The sequence below is a fragment of the Loxodonta africana genome, chromosome 1, assembly GCF_030014295.1.
Source record: "Loxodonta africana isolate mLoxAfr1 chromosome 1, mLoxAfr1.hap2, whole genome shotgun sequence".
Lineage (NCBI taxonomy): Eukaryota > Metazoa > Chordata > Mammalia > Proboscidea > Elephantidae > Loxodonta > Loxodonta africana.
The window spans coordinates 69,699,769-69,720,041 of NC_087342.1; the positions used below are offsets into that span (position 1 = coordinate 69,699,769).

The 20,273-nt window shown below is 43.4% G+C and overlaps 1 protein-coding gene across 10 annotated transcripts in view; it reads right to left on the reverse strand.

Moving 5' to 3' along the window:
* The window catches only part of RIPOR2 (RHO family interacting cell polarization regulator 2), a 296,826-nt gene that overhangs the window by 21,068 nt on the left and 255,485 nt on the right, over window positions 1-20,273 (reverse strand). For 5 of the 10 annotated variants that reach the window (XM_064281485.1, XM_064281472.1, XM_064281475.1 and 2 more), the window contains 6 exons: window positions 19,987-20,116; window positions 14,913-15,599; window positions 10,874-11,058; window positions 8,079-8,247; window positions 2,572-2,707; window positions 236-397 (listed from right to left, as the gene is read on the reverse strand). In XM_064281485.1, coding sequence (XP_064137555.1) covers window positions 236-397; window positions 2,572-2,707; window positions 8,079-8,247; window positions 10,874-11,058; window positions 14,913-15,599; window positions 19,987-20,116 — 1,469 coding nt within the window. Of the gene's footprint in view, window positions 1-235; window positions 398-2,571; window positions 2,708-8,078; window positions 8,248-10,873; window positions 11,059-11,149; window positions 12,405-14,912; window positions 15,600-19,172; window positions 19,323-19,986; window positions 20,117-20,273 lie in introns of those variants that run through there. The other 5 variants (XM_064281508.1, XM_064281503.1, XM_064281494.1 and 2 more) reach the window with 5 other exon arrangements.

A 20,273-nucleotide genomic window follows, 5' to 3' on the forward strand; every position in this document is an offset into this window, starting at 1 on the left:
TAACACAGAAATGTAGTGCTGTTATTCTGAATGGAAGCATGACCAACACCTTTCCTTTCCTTTCTTAAATCTAACTTGCTGCCATTGAGGGTGTTTTCCCTGGAGAGCAGGTTTTTCAGGGCTGGCGTTTTGTGAGCCTCCCACTCTCAGGCTGCTGTGGAGGTGGCAGGGAGCCCCACGAATGCTCACTCTCACACCTAAGGGCAGAAATGCTGTCCCTCCCACTGGCCTGTACCTGAGTCTGCGAGTCCTGGATACTCTTTGTTGACAGTTCTGGCAAAGCTGGCCTCCAGCTGCCTAATCACTCTGTCAGCTGAGCTATGGTAGACACCAGCTGGGCTGCAGCACTTGGTCCAGAAGGAGAGCAAAGACAGCTTCTTGTGGAATTCCGGTATGGCTGCAAAAGAAGAACCACCCCCGTCCTTTGACACATGTTTAATTTAATTGACTTCCCCCTCCCCGCCCAGGATTACAGCTTTAATATACCAAAGAGGATACAACTCAAGACGAGTATAAAGAAGAGATGCTTAGGGTGAGGTCTAGGAGGGTCCCCAACACGGAGCTTCCATGTTTCAACAAAGGCGGGTCACCGTCTCGTGTACTGATGTCTTTGGTCAACCAGGAAGCCCAAGGAGCTTCTGTGTCCAAAGCTTTAGTTAAATCCCTTTTCATAGGCATGATTGATTGAATCTTGGCCTCCTGCCCCTGAGACTGGCTGATATCATATGGTGGGTCTTTCTGGCCAGGCCATTCCCCACCCAAGAGTCATCTCATTAGTGTAACTGATAGTTCAGCTGTGGTCTGGAGGCCTCATTCAAGATACTTCAATCACTGGGGAAATTCCGAGGTTTTAGAGGTTATCTCTGGAATAACAACACATATTTCAAATGAAGTAGATGAAGACTTGTACTTGGGTGGGCATGGGGAAGGCATCCTCAGAGACCTCTCGTTTTATTTTTTTAAAGGCTGTGGTTTTCGATCTGAGCTATATAAGATTCCTCTGTGGTTGGCTGATGGTTGGCTGATGGGTCCAAAGGGCAAAGAAGTTGTGATGAGGAACCTTGCAGACTGGGGAGGTACGAAAACCCAGCAACAGCAAAGCTGTTTGCTTTAAGTGACAGAAATCACAATGGCTCTACTCTTCGGAGATGTGCCAGCATCATCCCATCTCCTGTAACCTTATAGCAAAAAAATTGCAAAGAATCAGAGAACTTAACTTCGGGAGATTTTTCTGAATGAAATGGAAGGCAGCAGTAGGTTGTTGGGGGATTTTTACCTGCCCAGGTGGTTCTTAGACTGAAATGATTGGGCAGCACTGGACCAGGTAAGGCAGGGTTAACATTTCACTTGTCTGTGGGTTGTGATAATGAGGAGGGGCCTGAGAGAAGCAAAAACACCAGTCATTTGCTGCCTGAATGTCCTACCCCTTTTTGTGCCTCTCATAAACCTGCCAAGTCACCTGCTCCTGGTGGGATCGGTTGCAGGAGGCAGAAATGTACAAAGACCTTTTGGCTTAAGCTGAGATTACCTAGAAGACCCTGCCAAAAAACAAAAACCAAACCAATTGCCATAGAGTTGATTCCAACTCATGGTGGCCCCATGAAGTCAGAGTAGAATTGTGCTTCATAGGTTTTGACGGCTATGATCTTTTGGAAGTAGACTGACAGGCCTTTCTTCCAAGGCACCTCTGGGTGGGTTCAAACTGCCAATCTTTCAGTTAGTAGCTCAGGGCTTAAACCGTTCGCACCACCCGGGGTCTCCTAGAAGACCATAAGCAAAAGCCAAAACCATTGCTGTCAAGTCCATTCTGACTCATGGCGACCTCATGTGAGTCAGAGTAGAAATGCTCCATAGGGTTTTCTTGGTTATAATCTTTACAGAGCAGATGGCCAGGTCTTTTTCCTGAGGAGCTGAGGAGTGGGTTTGAACCGCCAACCTTTCAGTTAGGAGTCGAGCGCAAACTGTTTGCGGCACCCAGGGACCTTAGAAGACCCTAGTGTCCCACTACTTTCATTCAACCTGTGATGGCAGGTTTTTTGTTTAAGACACAAATTCTTGTCTTTACAAAAGAGCCCTGTAGCCAGACCACATGAATTCAAAGACATCTTTCCAATGCCACGTTTGTATCGAAAACTCTCAGAACTAGGGGCTCTTCTACAGGCCTTCAAGTTCACACATTTCTACTTTTTCCTAGCAGGGTTTGGAAACATTTTCCATCGGACAGTCAGCTGTAATGGGAGTTGTCTTAGCCAGTTCCAGGAGCGAGATCAATTCTGATCATTTGTCCATAAATGGAGGCACGCCAGCAGTCTGTGAAACTCTGCCTACAAGGTGTTTGCTGTTTCTCTCCATACCCTATTACCTGACTTCTGGAGGTTTCTACAGACACAGCTTTGTCTCTGCTGGTTGAGTCAGAAGGCTGGAGCATGGTGTTCATGAGACCACTATGCCCTATTCTACGGCCCAGGAATGCACTGCTGTCCTCATAAAGCAATGAACAGATGCAGGCAGGGGAGCGGGCTAGGGATACCATCATTCGCATGAATGGTGGTAGGTTTTGCAGATGCTTACCTTCGATGACAGAACCAATGTTTCCGATGTTCTCATCACTGACTGCTGCGAGTTTCTCCATCACTTGGATCTGCCTAGAAAGTTTCTCTAGGAGATTTCTTGCGACAAAGGGGGTTTTGCTTGAAAACACAATTTGCTAATAAAACAAACAAAACCACGGTTTCAATTATGTTGTTGTCAATGGAACGAACTCAAACCACTTTCCCCACCCAACCTCATCCTTCCTCAAATGTGGTGGCGACGCTAAATAAACTCATACAGTGTTTTTATTCCTGTTTGATAACGTTCCTCATTCCAGGCCAGTGACAACATTTGATAAAATCAGACGTGTTTTTGTGCTTTAAATGTTCTTCATGCCTATACAAATTCCGGAATTTTCTCAGTAGTTAGAGCTGTAAGTTTACTGTAAAATTGCCTTTCCTTTTGTGTACTGTAAATCTGATCTTCCTCTTTAGAGCCTGGAGGGCATATTTAAGCTATGTCTTGGTGTGTAAGCAGGAAAAAAAAGATTTATTTTACAAGCACAGTGATTTTTCACAGCATAGTTTTACATCCTAATGTTCAAGCTGAAAATTAAGGGCATATTGTATAATAATCATAATTATAATCAGAGCTATCTCATTATAATTAACACGTGCTTGGTATGTACCAGGCATTGGTCTGAGCCCTTTACATATATTTAAAAAAAAAAAAAAAACCAAACTCTTTGCCATGGAGTCGATTCTGACTCACAGTGACCCTATAGGGCAGAGTAGAACGGCCCCATAGAGTTTCCAAGGAGCGCCTGGTGGGATTCAAACTGCTGACCTTTTGATTAGCAGCCATAGCACTTAACCACTACGCCACCGGGGTTTCCTTACATGTATTAGCTCATGTAATTTCTCACAACAACCTAATGAGGTTGGTTCTGTTGATATCCCAGTGAGGAAACTGAGGCACAGAGAGGTTAAGTAATCCGCCAGCATCACAGTAGTAGTAAGCGGTTTCACTTGTGTGCTGGTCATAAGACCAAGGGGGCCCTGAGAGAGGAAAGGACGTAAGTCACTTATTGCCTAAAGGTTCTACTCTTTTTTCTGTCTCTCAGAGACCTGTCTCTGTCAGCTGGTAGGCATGAATGCAGGATGCAGACCCTTTACTACTGTGCTGTTGTTGTTGTTGTCTGTCACTGAGTCAGCTACAACTCATTGTGACCCCACATACGACAGAACGAAACGTTGCCCAGTCCTGTGCCATGTTCGTGATCTACGGTATACTCAAGTCCATTGTTGCTGCCATTGTACATGTTGAGCGCCTACCAACCTATGGGGCTCATCTTCCAGCACTGTATTGAATAATATTCTGTAGTGTTCCATAGAGTTTTCTTTGGCTAATTTTCAGAAATAGATTATCAATGTTTTCTTCCTAGTCTGTCTTAGTCTGGAAGCTCCAGTGAAACCTGTCCACCATGGGCGACTCTGTTGGTGTTTGAAGAAGTGGCGGCATGGCTTCCAGCATCATAGCAACATGCAAGCCACCACAATTCGACGAAATCCTGAGAGACGGGGGGTGGACTACTACCCGTACTATATACTACCATGCTATGCTGTTTAGAGCATGTGGACGCTAAAGTAGGGTTTTCAAATTCAAGAGTATGTGCACTGCAGCAGTTATTACATACTAATTAATGCCTCTCATGCAAGTAAATATAGTAGTAATGTACTAGTTCATTTTAAAAATGATTATAGCTATTATGATTCTTATGGAAGGCCCATATTTATCTCTCTGCAATTATACACCATATAAACTCATCAACGCACTGATCGGGAGTAAGAGTTAGAACTTAGGTTCCAATCCCCACTCCTTCATTCACATCTTTACACTTTCCTCTTTTGTTTTTCTAGCACTGATTTTTCACTGAAGAGTTGATTTGTTATAATCACGACCGTATTATAGGAAGAACATTGCACTGAACACTGCATGACAATCTTTGGAAGAAAACATTCACCCCTTTATGGAAGGGAATTCTCTCAAGTCTCACAAGATAACTACTTTACCTCTAAAAGGTAAATAGGTGGTTTGCTCAGCACAGTATCAGGCTCATTCAAATGGTCAGTGAATACAGGATGTTGTTAACGTTAGCTGCCATCTAGCAGGCCCCTGACTCATGACGACCCCATGTACAATGGTATCTGACTGATTTTTTGGAAATAGAGTTCCAGGACTTCCTTCCTAGTCTGTCTTAGTCTAGAAGCTCCACTGAAACCTGTTCAGCATCATAGCAACTCTCAAGCTTCCACTGACTGATGGGTGGTGGCTGCACTCAAGGTGCATTGGCCGGGAATTGAACCAGGACTCCTGTGTGGAAGGTGAGAAATCCGCTACCCAAAGTATAGAATAAACCCTAAGTAAATAAAAATCCTTGTCCATTTTGGCCAGTAAACAACAAAACAACAACAAAAAAACTGCACCTTTCGACAGATTAATTGCTGGCATCGTGGTTTGTAAATTAAAAATTCAATGAAAGAGATCAGCTGAGGTGTTGGCCAACCAAATGGCAATCATCTTAATCGTTAACCAACTTCCCACAGTATATAAGTTGTCAGAAGCTACTTTGAGGTTATTTACTTGTGAAGAAAAAGCATATTCCTTTATACCTCATTGCCAGTGTGTTACTGAAAAAGAAACACTGCCCTGCTCCTGGCCTCACTGGGGACCCCAGCTCCTCACCCTGCCTCTTGTCTCCCAGTGGATCCTGTGCTCTGGGACAACTCTTAGGGAGCACAATTCTCCATTTTTTTTTTTTTCCTTCCCTCTTTCTCCCTCTCTCTCTTTTTTTATTGTGGTAAAAACATACACACCAGAACGTCTGCCAACACAACTTCCACGTGTACAACTCAATGCCCTTGATTACGTGTTTCGTGTTGTGCCACCATTAACACTAACCTCATCCAAAACATTCCACCACCGTTAACATAAACTTAAGGTCCCCCAAACAAAAACTCCCTCTTTTCCCCTCCTTCACACCCCTGGTAACCACGAGTAATCTCTGGTTTCTCTGTATCTGCTTATTTCGTGTAAGTAAGATCATACAGCATTTGTCCCTTTGTGATCGACTAATTTCACTCAGCACAATGCTTCCAAGGTTCATCCACGTTGTGGCATGCATCAGGATTTCATTCCTCTTTACGGCTGCATAATGTTCCATTGCATGCATGGACCACATTTTGTTTATCCATTCATCTGCTGATGAACATTTTGGTTATTTCCACCCTTTGGCTATTGTGAAAAGTGCTACAATGAACATTAATGTACAAGTTTCACTTCTTCTAGGCATATAACTGGGTTTGGGATTGCTGGCTCATACGGTAGTTCTCTGTTCAATTTTTGGAGGAATAGCTAAAATTCTTCCTCTTTATGTACTGTTCTTGCCTGGATCATTCCCCTGAAACCATTGTTACGTTTGCTTCCACATTCTTTTCTTGTTCCTCGCACATCCAGAGGCATATTGGGAGAAGAAAGAGCAAGACTGGGAAAAGACAAGCAACTAGGTAAGGAAGAAGAATTTTTTAAGTAGAGGCTTGTGGGAAAACACTTTGTTCAAGGCAGCTGAAACCCTTCCTGCAAGAAAAGAATGTCAAAATATTTGCTCCAAAGGACAAATATTGTATAAGACCACTATTATAAGATCTTGAGAAATAGTAAAAACTGAGAAGAACACATACTTTTGTGGTTACGAAGGGGGGAGGGAGGGAGGGAGGGAGAGGGTTTTTTATTGATTAATCAGTAGATAAGAACTGCTTTGGGTGAAGGGAAAGACACCACTCAATACGTGGAAGGTCAGCTCAACTGGACTGGACCAAAAGCAAAGAAGTTTCCGGAATAAAATGAATGCTTCAAAGGTCAGCGGAGCAGGGGCAGGGGTCTGGGGAAGATGGTTTGAGGGGACTTCTATGTCAATTGGCAAAATAATTCTATTATGAAAACATTCTGCATCCCACTTTGAAATGTGGCGTCTGAGGTCTTAAAGGCTAACAAGTGGCCACCTAAGATGCATCAATTGGTCTCAACCCACCTGAAGCAAAGGAAAATGAAGAACACCAAGGTCACATGACAACTAGGGGCCCAAGAGACAGAAAGGGCCACATGAACCAGAGACCTACATCACCCTGAGACCAGAAGAACTAGCTGGTGCCCGGCCACAACCGATGACTGCCCTGACAGGGAGCACAACAGGTAACTCCTGAGGGAACAGGAGATCAGTGGGATGCAGACCCCAAATTCTCGTAAAAAGACCATACTTAATGGTCTGACTGAGACTACAGGAATCCCGGTGGCCATGGTCCCCAGACCTTCTGTCGGCACAGGACAGGAACCATCCCCGAAGACAACTCATCAGACATGAAAGGGACTGGTCAGTGGGTGGGAGAGAGATGCTGATGAAGAGTGAGCTAATTATATCAGGTGGACACTTGAGAGTGTGTTGGCAGCTCTTGTCTGGAGGGGGGATGGGAGGATAGAGAGAGAGGGAAGCTGGCAAAATTGTCACGAAAGGAGAGACTGAAAGGGCTGACTTAATAGGGGAAGAGCAGGTGGGAGTACGGAGTAAGATGTATGTAAACTTATATGTGACAGACTGATTGGATTTGTAAATGTTCAGTTGAAGCTTAATAAAAGTTAATCAAAAAAAAAATATTTGCTCCACTGTTGCAAAATCTTAAGTAGTCAGCAACTTGAAATAAGATGAAAAATAAGCTCCATATGTCCCATAATGATAGCTAACTGGTGATGATAGCGGCCTACAGAAATATGTATTTCCATTGCTAAGGAGAAGTACTTATTCAAGATCTAGGAAACCTTATGTAGATTCTTTAACATTCTACTTTAGCCATCTGGTTGGTGGAAAATTAACTCACGTGACACATTCATTTTAACATATGTTCAGTAATACTGGCTTTCAAGTACCATTTGTAGATGGCAGACTGCAGATACCTTGTCTTGAAAAAAAAAAAAAAAACATACTACTCTTATCTACTACCAAAAGATTTCAAAGCAAGAGCTAAGTGTATTCCACCTGATACTGTATTCCCTCCCCCCACCCCCTAATATTCAACTATTTTTTCCTTCTGCCTTTTAAGATTTGGTGACCTAGGTTTTAAGATGGAAAACTCAGGGTTGAGCAAGGTGGTAACTCCCATCAGTTTTTGACTTGACTCAACCAAAAGCAGGACTGTTCTCTTACTCCTGAATTCTCATTTCTTCTTGTTTTTTTATCATATTATTTTTATCTCTATGCATTCTTTTTTAAAAATAATTTATTTTATTTTTTGTTGTCAAAAATATACACATTAGTAAACATACACTTATTCAACAATTTCTATATGTACAATTCAGTGACATTGATCACATTCTTCAAGTTGTACAACCATTCTCCTGAATTGTCATTTCACCGGCTAAACTAAAAAAGGAAGCACACTGTCCTTTACAGAGACAACCTGGGATTTAAAAACAAAAGCAGTCACCAATCCTACCTGAACGAGTTGGGTGCAATACTGTAGGTGCCTAACGATGGTGATGTCAAGGCTTTCATTTCCTGTGGTCAGTGGGAGAGGGCTTCCTGCCACACTGGTCCCAACTCCTGTGTCTTCAGTCAGTGCTTCACTAAGATGCCCTCTGGCTTCCGGATGTACTGACCTGTAACTGTTGAAGCAGGAAGGTGCGTGAAGCATTACGTAGCTACTGCTTTCCATATAAAAACCACAGGCCAACTCAATGTGGCTCCTCTAGACCCCCAGTGAAAACAGGGTCTACCTTCAAAAAGCAAGATATCTTTGAAAAGCTACTGTTTAATTCAGCCCAGCTGCCAATTTGCCTCATGTTAAAAGACCATGCAAACAAATTACTTCCTGCGTTCTGTTTGCTTCTCAAGCACAATGAACCATTTGTGAACTGGTCTCAACAAGAAGTCTTTGAAAGGTGCCCTCACTTTTCACTTGTTGCACTTTCCTGCTCTGTTGACAGGGTAATTTGCCAAATTTTCTGGGATGAAACTGTCCCCTGTACTTGTGGTTTCCCAAGAGCAATACCATTAAGAAATAATCTGTCAAGGCCTTTTCCTGGCCTCAGATCAATTGCTGGTTGAAGAATAGGAAAAAGAAAGCTGCCAAGGAGAGAGACATGATGTTCTACTCTGCACAAAAGTTGAAAGGGGAGTTTGAATATTTAGAGGCCTTGCTTAGTTCTGCCTTTCACACTTTGTTTAAATCCCTCTGTTGCACTGCCTGGAAACTCTTTGGGGCAGTTCTACTCTGTCCTATAGGGTCGCTGTGAGTCGGAATCAATTTGAGGGCAACGGGTTGCAGTGTCTAAAGTTATATCATGATAATATGCTGGTTTGACAGGGTACTTACATTCAAAATCTGATGTATCTATTATTTAATTTTATTCTTAAAATGAACATGTGTGCTGGGGAGCGAGGTATCAGCAGAATAGTTCACACACGGGAGAGCAAACAGGGATGTTTACACAGTCAGCGATAGGGCCCCTTCTGGCTTTTAATCTCCCACTCCCTAGTCTCCGCAATTTAAAAAGATCATGCTTCAGAGCTTAGTGGCTTTGAACGCTTTTTTTTTTCTGATTCACAATTGCTTACAAGGGGAGAACGCTCAGCTTGTGTCCTGGCAGTCAACAAGTATTTAAGAGGCAAAAAAAAAAAAAAAAAAACAAACCCCAAAAAAACCCCGCATGCATGCACCCGCACACATGTGCGCGCACGTAATTTTCCCTAATGCCTCTGATGACATACAGCAAGAGTGATCAAATGAGACATATTACCAGTGTTGCATAAAATATATAAAAGCTGTTGTTATTAAAATGCTTCTTATAGCCAGAAGAAAAAAATGTAGATTGATGCCTGACTTTGATAGGTCATGTAACAGCTTCAGCTATTAAGTATATAGAAAAATATTTGGCTGTGGAGCCCTTCACAAATTCAAGCAAGCCGGAAAAATCTCAGTGCATAAGGTAAAAGCCAGTTGCTGTCATGCTGACTTTGACTCATGGTGACCCCATGTGTGTCTGAGTGGAGCTGTGCTCCATAGAGTTTTCAATGGCTGATTTTTTTGGAAGTAGGTCCCCAAGCCAACCTTCTGAGGCATCTCTGGGTGGACTAGAACTGCCAACCTTTCAGTTAGGGCCTGAGGGCTTAACTGTTTATACCACACGTGGACTCCATAGAATGTAAAAGTATAACTTAAACATTACATTTATTTAATAAATTTCTTCTTGCTACGGCCCCAGTTTGCTCAACTAATAAAATCTATTTCACATGTTTTTCCTTGTTTCATTTTGGAAGACGAAACCCTCAAGGAACACAAAACCCCAAAACGTTAAAAGCTCCCACAAAGAGGTCTGTGAAGGCTGAATTGCCATAGCTTGTTGTAACTTGTAAACCTGTTCAGATCATGTTGTGCCAAAAGTAGAGATGGATGGAAACCCACTCCTTTCTTTGGGAAAGTGAATGTGTACTGTTTTGCAGCAATTGTTGAGGATGAGTATGTTCCATTGTGCTTGTTCTGCTCCACCTGAAGTCACAAAATAGACCCCAGGCTCTAGCTCTAAAACACATGGTTTGGCTAGAGAAGAAAGCCTTATGGAGAAAGTGATAATATTTTACCTTTATCCTCCCCCCATTACAGAGAAGGCCACATTGTCCACCTAGGGGGCTGCAGATATAGTGGTACTCATTAGTTCTCAGCCACCCTTTTTCCATTCTAAGGGAAATACGGGCCATGGTGCTTGAACCTGGCTTTAATATATGCATTGATAAGCTTAATCTACTGCAAACACTCATTGGGCTCAAGGGAACCAACAGATATACAAAGAGGTGGGGAAAAAACAAAGCACAACAATACAAAGGCATTAGCAATAAGATCCAAATCAGGGAGAACCAGGTCCAAATATTTCATCAAGTAAGAGCTCTCCAGAAACATAATCTAGTTAATTTGGGGTTAATTACACTGGGATCAAGTTGTAGACACTGAACCCTATTAAGAAAACATGTACATACGCATACACATACACAAACATTTCCCCTCCATTTATAAGACATACAAAACAAAACAATTTCCCATTAAACAGCCCAGAAAGGTGGACAATATTTAAAAGTTGTACCCAGTAATAAAAAGGAACTGTAAGCCAATTGGCCATTTGTATGGGGAGTTTTATCTTTTTAGAGATGTGCATCAGGTTCCCTCGGATAGGAGCAAAGAACTACTGTTTCATCTGTAATAGCAGAAATATAAGCAGATACTAACTTCAGACTTACCTAGTTTTCTCAGTCTCAGTATCTGAAAATACTGAGTCAGCACCTCCTCCAACATTACAAACCTCCTCACCGTCCTCCTCCTCCTCATCAAAGTCAGAGGTGTTCAGGAAATCAAAGCTTTCTAAAGCACTTTCAACTGTAAGACTTAAACTGGAAGACCTGCTGCGGCTTACTGGTGGCTTGCACTGCAAAGGCAGAAGGCACCAAGGAAAACGTCAACACATTCGAAAGGAGAAACAGAACACACGACACCAGATTTGAGATGCAAATGCTTTCAGTTTTTTTTTTCAAATTTTTATTTTTTGTTGGTGCTTTTTAATGCATGTAAAATCTTCATATAAAAAAAAAAAGGTACAACCGTGGATAAAATGACACAATATCTGGGATTTGTTCCAAAGTAATCCAGAAGGAAGTAAGCAGGTAAAAGAAGAAGAGATGAAAACGAGATTGGCCATGAGTTGATAGCTGTGGGAACTGGTGGGTTGGCACACTGGGATCCATTACACGATTCTCTCTACTTCTGTTTGAAACTTTCCATAATCAAAAGTTAAAAAAAAAAAAAACATTAAAACCAGAAAGTCTTGAGAAACATAACTGCTACATTCCCGCCACCCATTGCTCGACCACAAGTAAAATGTAACAAGCAGACAAATTCTAAGAGGCACCAAGTCAATGCCAGATACTAATCAATATGTAATTCCAAGTGGCAATTGCCTCAGTGTCCTGAAACAGGAGCTAGCCATCAAAGGCACTTATTCTAAAGGAGTAATGGAACAAATCCCAGAAACAAAAAAAACTGCTCACATTCTCCTAGCTCACGCTCCCTAGGTAAGAAGCCTTAAATCTGAATTTTATATTCACTGCAAATCATTTTTCTTTGAGAACTGAGAAGAAAATGAATGTTATGAGCATAAGACAGAGTAGCTCTGCTTTCTTGGGAGCTCTGCCTTTGAAGGAACAAGTCCTATTCCTTCCCTGACTGGGCCCTGCAATTACATGAGCAAATCCATGATATGGCCTGGAGAATTCGATGTTGCTAGTCACAAACAGAAACATTACAAATAGAATAATGCCAATTGTTAGGGGCAACAATAACAAAGAAGTACTTCCAAATATTCAAGAGGATGCTGGGGCAGATTGAACAAGTCCTGCATGGAAAAAGAACTAAATGTCCTCCATCCAGTCAGGTGGCACTGCTTGCTGATTTCTTAACACAAGGTGGGAAAGGCCTTGCTGGGCTGTCTCTGACACTCAAGATGGCACAAAAGCACATGGGAAAACGTCTTTCATTCTTTTAAAGCACAGCTGTTTCATTCACCCTCAGTGATCTCCGTCCAAGAGGCAGCATCATTTAGTTTTGATCCTCAAGATGTTTAGCACCCTAGGAATGTGAAGGGGAAAAAAAGAGAAAGCTTTGTCCAGCCGATGCTTTAATTCTGGCTGGATACAAAGCCACTTGCCGCAGACCTAAATTCTGATGATGTTCTGAATTTCAGGTTAGAGAAGGAGCCAGGCCAGACTCAACCCACTTCTAAAGAAAAAAAAAAAAAAAGCAGTTGCTGACAAGATGACTGTAACTCATAGTGACTTCAGGTGTGTCATAGCAGAACTGTGCTCCATAGGGTTTTCAATGGGTGATTTTTTGGAAGTAGATTGCCAGGTCTCTTGTCTGAGCCACCTTTGGGTAAACTTGAACCACCAACCTTTCAGTTAGCAGCTGAATGTTTAACTATTTGCACCACTCCCAACCCACTTTTAGGTTTGTCTATATAGGGTGGCTATGAGCTGGAATCATCTCAACATTTTTCATTTTTTTTATCCTATGCCAGCTGTCTGCAGAACTTGTTTTTGTATGGTACGGACGTGTTTAAATATCAGTCATAACAAAGCGAGGTCCAGCTGAGAATGTGAGTGGCAGGATAGTTTTGAAGCAACAGCATATTAAAAAAAAACACTCTAGAAAGAAATCTGTGACCACCAGGGCTTATATAAAATGAACAGATGACTCGCTTAGTGTTTCCTGGTGGATGGAGCCGCTTATCAGCACTCTGTTGTTGTTACAGGTGCCATCAAGTTGATTCTGACTCTAGCAAATCCATGTGACAGAGTAGAACTGCCCCATCGGGTTTCCTAGGCTGTAATCTTTACGGAAATAGATTGCCAGGTCTTTTTCCCATGGAGCCACTGGGTGGGCTTGAACCGCAACCTTTCGGTTAGCAGCTAAGCACTGAAACCATTTGTGCCACCAGGGATGCCTAGAAATAGAGTTGCCATCTCCACTGGCTTTCTTTAAGGCATTTTCTTTAGGTGGGGTCAATTTGTATCTCAGTTATTTGAAACGAAAACCTTTTGCACAAGAAGTAGAGCCAGCCAACTGTGTGGGATAGACAAGAGCTTGTCGAGGGGAGAAAAGATGGTTCCACTGGAGTACCAGACAGGCAGCCCCTGCACACCAGCCCTTTTAAGTTCTGCCTTGCAGAAAGCATCCAGAGTGCCTTTCTCTGCTTCTCAGAGGCAATGCCTACCGCTGAACTCATCTGTCATGAGCATTAGAGGATCCGGAGAGTCTAAGCAGGAGTTATCATCTGCCTGGGCACAAATCCCTTTCAGAGCTAAGTCTTAGCATGACTGAATAGAGAGGGATAGGATTGTCAGAAAAGTCTTGGAAAGGTAGTTCCAAATGCCATAGGGAAGGCCACATCTTAAAACAGCCATGCAAAGGACGCTACTGCCTTCCATGGGTTGATTTCCAGCTTGCCACTGTAACACTATTTCCAAGGATATTTTACAGAATGGGTCCCCAAAGAATTGCTGTTTGAAGAAAAGGATCCGAGTTCTCCTCTAGTGAGCAATACAAATCAGAGTGGCAAAGCAATGAATACAAGGTGTGGCAGTGGGATCTGAGTAGGGTGTTTTTACAATTCAATCTGTGGGTAGGTGGGGGCGGATACATTCCGATGGAGAAACAATGATCTCACAGGACCTCCACAGGAGAAGAAAATCAGCCCTCCTCACTCCCATCCTCCCCCTTCTACCCTGGCCTGCTCTGAGCGCCCTGAATTGAGGAAGAAACCCCTGGTGGGGTCTAGGGCTTCGTGACTTCTTGACTATGGCTGATGACTCTTCCCCTGTGATGAACCTGAGCTGCTGACATGCTGATTTGGGCCAAGTTCAGCAGACGGGACTCCTGCAGGCAGTGTTGTGGGCAGAAGGGCACTGACTCATGGCTCTCACATTGGAACTGGCTAACTCCACCTGTGATCAGGGACCGGGTTCCCCACTTCCCCAAGACTCCCAGAGAGGGACCCTGTCCAGGAACATCTTAGTGATGTTATGATGATCAAGACGCTACCATTCCACATTTGGAAACAGAAATTATTAACTCTGAACTGAAAGGCTGTAGGTATTCTTTGTTGTTGTTTTTGTTGTGTGCTATGGAGTTGATTCCAACTTACAGCGACCCTATAGGACAGCGTAGAACTGCCCCATAGGGTTTCCTAGGCTGTAATCTTTACAGAAGCAGACTGCCACATCTTTCTCCTTAGGAGCTGCTGGTGGATTCGAACCACCGACCTATTGGTTAGCAGCCAAGTGCTTAACCACTGCACCACCAGGGCTCCTTAGACATTCTTTGTATCTATTAATTTAACTCCTAATTATTTTAGCTAAGTTGATTTCCTATCAGGAAAATGAAAATTAGTATGTGCTCCGCATGTGCTACTGACATTAAAAATCAATGGCATTTAAATAATCTGTCACCTAATGGTGATAAACCCTGGTGGCGTAGTGGTTAAGTGCTACAGCTGCTAACCCAAGGGTCGGCAGTTCAAATCCGCCAGGCGCTCCTTGGAAACTCTACGGGGCAGTTCTACTCTGTCCTATGGGGTCATTGACTCGACGGCAGTGGTTTTGGTTTTTTGGTTTTATCACCTGATGACGTTGTGATGGAATGGGATGAAGATAAAGACAGGCTTAAATAGAATATTGGTTCGAATATCTCCTTCCAAACCTAATCCAGTTTCCCTACAAAGGTACTTACTTTCAGAATATCATCCAGATGCATGGCTTCTTGGTTCAGATTCTGAAACTCTTTATACTGCTCTTTATGTGGTTCTAATGCAAGGAAAAGCCCGCTAAAGGCATCCTCTAAGCTTCCATCCAGAAAGGATCTACAGCCTTCGGATTCCCCACTGACAGAGCCTTCGAAGAGCAACCTCTCCGTGACCACCGGCACCTCCGTGGAAGTCAGCCTCTTGACCAGCTGCTTCGTGATGTTGCCTTCAAAAGCGTCCAGTTCCACAGGCTTCAGTTCAGAGGCCTCATTGGACGCTTCCAGAAGAACCTCTGCAACGTCACTCTCCAGGAACAGGCGGTCAGCCCCAGCTCCTGCAGACTGCTGGCAGGTCTCAGACGTGGCCGAGGCAGCTTTCTCACGCTCTGCGTGGTCCTCCATGTCTGACTTTGGCTCTTGGCTTTCCGCCGAGGAGCCTCTGGAAGATGCTGAGCTAGTGTCTTCTGTGCCTTTATTCTGGGAGGACAGGCTGCTGTGGTTCAGCTCTGCAGGGGTGATGGTGATTTCTGGATTTGCTGGGCATGTCTTGGAGGGAGAGCCAGCTGAGTTGGAGGGCAGGGCACAGTCCCCATTGGGCAGGTCACTGAAGCTGAGGGATAGCGGCATTTTCTCTTCAACTGCCTTTCCATTCTCAAAGTCATCGGGTAGATTCGACTGTGGATAAAAGGCACCTCATTATTATTTTAAATGCAAATGATGCATTTAGCATGGTCTATTTCCCAACAAAATATACGGCAAGTAAGATTTAAAAAATCAGAACTTTCATGATATTAACATGTTATTTGTTGATGTGTGTGTGTGTGCGTGAGACAGAGAAGAAAACAAGCTGTCAAAAATTCTGTTTCCACTGTTGAATTCAGGTTCAAGTTCAAGGTATTATTCTTTCGGCTTGTGTACAGGTTTGACACCTTTTAAAATAAAAGGTTGCCAAAGGTGGGGGGAAATGCTTGTTTCCTAAATTTTAGGATCTCACTGTATTTGGCAGCCATAGTTATGAATAACGCTACTGAATTTTTTTTGGCATCTATCTTAAAAGGCTTTTCAACTTTCCTGCTATTTCACGCCAAAGATGTGATGCTTCAGTTCTCACAAATTATTGTTTAAAAATCTCTACCCACGAACTCCAAGCCCTTGAAAATGTTTATTAATTTAGTAACCATGCCATAAATAATTCAAGGCCGGCAATACATTCGCATAACGTCTATAAAAATAGAAGAAAAATACTAAGAAGCAGACCATTGATCTCCCAGGAATGCAAACCCCAGGCCTCTCAGGTTGTAGAGAAACCGAGTCCTCTATCTGACAGACCCAGGCTGCTTTACAGGTACACATGAGCTTCGTGAAGCAGAACTCTGAAGAGAGAGGTCAGAAATATCCAGGTAACCAAGATCATTAGCTTGGGAAGGCATTATAATAGTTTTTAAGTCATCCTTACACTGGGATCTGTGTATACTGTTTAAGTGTCAAATGTTGCTCTGTAGGAAATGTTTTCTAGTTATTTGAGATGAACTTCTTTAAGATGGGTCATTTTCCCTGGATTTCCAACTAGATTCTTAGAGTCAGTGGTAAGTACCAAGCTAATACCTAATCCAATTATGTATCAAACAATGAACTGTCACAATGGCAATGGGAATAAGCCTAGCAAACAAAAGGTACAGCAAGTTAAAAGGGGAGCCCACAGAAAGGCAAGGGTTCCTCTCTTCCTCCGGTCAGCTGCTCTGGCCTCGCCCCTGCTGTACCTGAGGCCGCTACATCCCAACATGTGCAGCTAGTTCAACCCAAACTGTCCACTCTAGTTGGTTTGGTAAGGTAGTTACTTTAAAGACAGGATGAGTAAAAGGACATGTCTCTGGGATACACAAGCAACCTCTACAGGCTCTGTTTCTTCACCTTTGAAACAGTGTTTTGTACTTTTGGTGATTGTTAAGCTGTGCCCCATGATGTCCTGGCGGAGGCAGAAGAAGGAGCTCCAGGGACCCTCCTCAGGAACTGCAAAGAGAGCTGGGTTCCAGCCCACCTCTGCACCCCCTCCAGCTGAGAAAACTGGCTGCAGTGGAGTTGATTCCCACTCATGGAGGCCCCACATGGGTCAGAGTAGAACTGGGCTCCACACGGTTTTCAATGGCTGATTTTTAAGAAGTAGATCACCAGCTTTTCTTCCAAAGTGCCTCTGGCTGGACTTGAACTGTCGATCTTTCAGTTAGCAGTTGAGTGCATTACCCATTTGCACCACCCAAGGACTTTCCAGCCCAGCAACCCCGTGTTTATTTCCTCTCTCCTCTATTAGTACCCCACCCCCAATAATACACCATATGCATCTAGGAAAGAGAAAAGGGGGAACTTTGGGGAGAGGGATGTGGGGAGGCCTGGAGTCCTACTCCCAAACCTCCTCCATGGGGGTTTCACAGAACCCTCTGGTCCTCCAAGGAGTTCAGCCCAGCCACGTCTGGGCTTCTGTCCGCACATCTCTTGGTGGCTCTGGGGTAGGTGGAAGGCACAGGCTATGGCAGCAGGACTAGGAAGTCATGACTGTTACTCAAATTCTGGAATCTTCCTCAGCCATCTCTCTTGAGTCCCATATTTCCCAAACCTGATCTGCACCCACTTAAGTGGCAAATATTGAGTAAGTTAAGATGGCAGTAAGGGGACTTACTGTCTAAGAAGGGGACAAGACTATAAACAGACACATGACAGTACAATGCAATGCCTGCTATAACTGAGTATGAATAAAATGAAGTAAGCGCCCCAGCAAGGGAGACCACTGCCAGACAAAGGGGTGGTGCTAGAACTCAGCCTTGGAGGATGGCGAGGGGGAGAACAGGAGGAGGACAAAGCCCATTCCAGAAAAAATGGTGTGTACAAAGTGTTGAGATCCTGAAAGTTTGTGGTGCATCTGGAGGGCTGTGGGAAGTTCAAGGAGAATCAACCAGAAGATAAAGAGTACAGAATGAGAGATGAGCCTAGAGACGTGGGCTGTGTCCAGATCAGAATCGCCACTCTGAGGGTCTTTGTGTTTATCCAAAAGGCATTAGGAAGCCATTACATGTTTTCTAATCTTGCTCTTGTTTAAATTATGTTATTAAAACCTCTAGCAATCCCTGCCCACTCCAGCCCTCCATTTATAGCATGTTGTTGTTAGGTGCGGTGGAGTCAGTTCTGACTCATAGCGACCCTATAGTGTATGAATATGAAAATACACATTAAATTGGTAGTTATGTATACAACTGTATTAACTATATATATATAGTTTTTTTTGTATATGTTATCATGCATTTTCTTCCCATATATTTTTCCCATTTTCTCCTTTGAGACTATTAATAGAGTTTAGCCTCATCCTTCCTTTTCATCTGTGAGTGTTTTTAACTCTTTGAATAAGATTTAATTATTATTATTAACCAGAAAACTTTTAATCCTTTCCTCTCTGGATATTCAAAGATTACTTGTATTATGTCCTTAAAAAACAAAATATTACATATGTATTAATGTATATCTGTATGTAAGTGCACAGACACACATACTCTCATAATGTAAGGCATAACACATGTAATGAAAGTTGCCTATTGCATTCCTGCTCTGAATGAAAGGGTTTCTTTTGCTAAGGCAGTAAATTAACGAGCACTACAACAAACTAAGACTAAGCCTGTTTAAATAGAAACAGCTTTAGGGAGCTTGGTTTAAATCCTTGTGAGTTCCCTGAAGGCCGGTTTTTGAACACTAAAATGGTGCATAGCGGCCGACACCAGTGGTCAACTCATTTAATTTCTGGAATACAATCTCTTTTGGCCTTAACGCTCATGGTAATTTTTGAAAACGGAAATCTTGTTACCATGGATCTCTCTGCCACAGTGGAGAAAAATCACAGCACAGGGGACAAACGGCCTATCTTACAGAGCTGCATGCACTGTTAAGTTTCCCCCCCAAGGACAGGACAGATGTAACCATTCCCCCAACCCAATGAGCCAAGTTGTTGTTGTTAGGTGTTTTCGAGTCAGTTCTGACTCATAGCAACCCTATAGGACAGAGTAGAACTGCCCCCATAGGGTTTCCAGGGAGTGCCTGGTGGATTTAAACTGCTGACCTTTTGGTTAGCAGCCAGGCTCTTAACCACTGCACCACCAGGGCTCTGTGACCCAAGTAAAGGAGAAGATAAAACAAGAGCCATGCCAAAGCGTCCATGCCCCAAGCCCCCAAAATCAAGCACTTCACACCCGTGCAGGCCCCACTCACATAAAACTCTAGCACAGCCGTGGGGCGCAACCGGAGGGAGGGCAGGTCACCGAAAGAGCGGCTGCGTTGCAGCTTGGCAAAGAAAGTGTCTTGCAAGGCACTCAAGACAGACAGCCGCCTTGGCTTGTCTGGTGAAGGATGCAACCATTTCTTCAGAAGTCAAAGCAAGATGGGGGAGTTAGTGGAAGGCATCAGGTAGCTACATATTGTTAGCTTTTAAGCAAATGTTTTGGATTACAACAAGGAGGGCGTTATTTATTTACATCAACTTTTTTAAAAGGCTTATATTAGAGGAAGTTCAGAAAAGTCTACATGTTATTATCAAAGCAACAGATGAAGCAAGTGAGGGGAGAGGCCAGAAAGAGGAGGTTCACCACCTGTGCGTATATGGCAAGAGCCAGGGTGGATTAACCAGTAAGCACAGTATACACCTGCTTACAGTAAGCAAGGTAGGCACAGGCTTACTTATGCTTACTTACTAATCTGTAGTGCACAATTTCCTCTGGCTTTCATCGCATCTATAGTGCACAATTTCAAAGACGTGGTGAAAACCAGGTGAAACTGTACACTACGTATTCGTAAGTGAGCACAAGTAAGCCCATGCATACCTTGCTTATTGGGTAATCCATCCTTGGGTGAGAGGCATCTTGGAATGCTGTTTCCTTAGTCACTACTGGAATACGGTGAACTTTTACCAATAACATTATTTAGGAATTATTCAGATGCCTTCACTTCATATATTGAGCATTTCAAATCCTGGGAGCAAACTCTGGGTCAGGCTCATCATCAACTCCAGAGACCACACTGAACTTACAAAGAAGGAGTGATCTTTGAAGGTGGGTGTCTCCGGGGTGCCCTGGCTGTACATGGACATTCTCCGCTGGAGGGCGGCCGCCTTGTTCCCAGTGCCTGAGGATGGGGTCATGTCCTCCACGTCAAACGGACTGCAAGACAATAGGTACCCGCTGTTAAAATCACCTACAATCACTGGACCACAGGCCAACTCACTACACATAAGCAATCTTGAATCAAATCATTGGGAACTGGACTGTTTCTGGGCAAATTAGTCTGTCAGAAAAGCAACCAAGATAAAAGAAAATG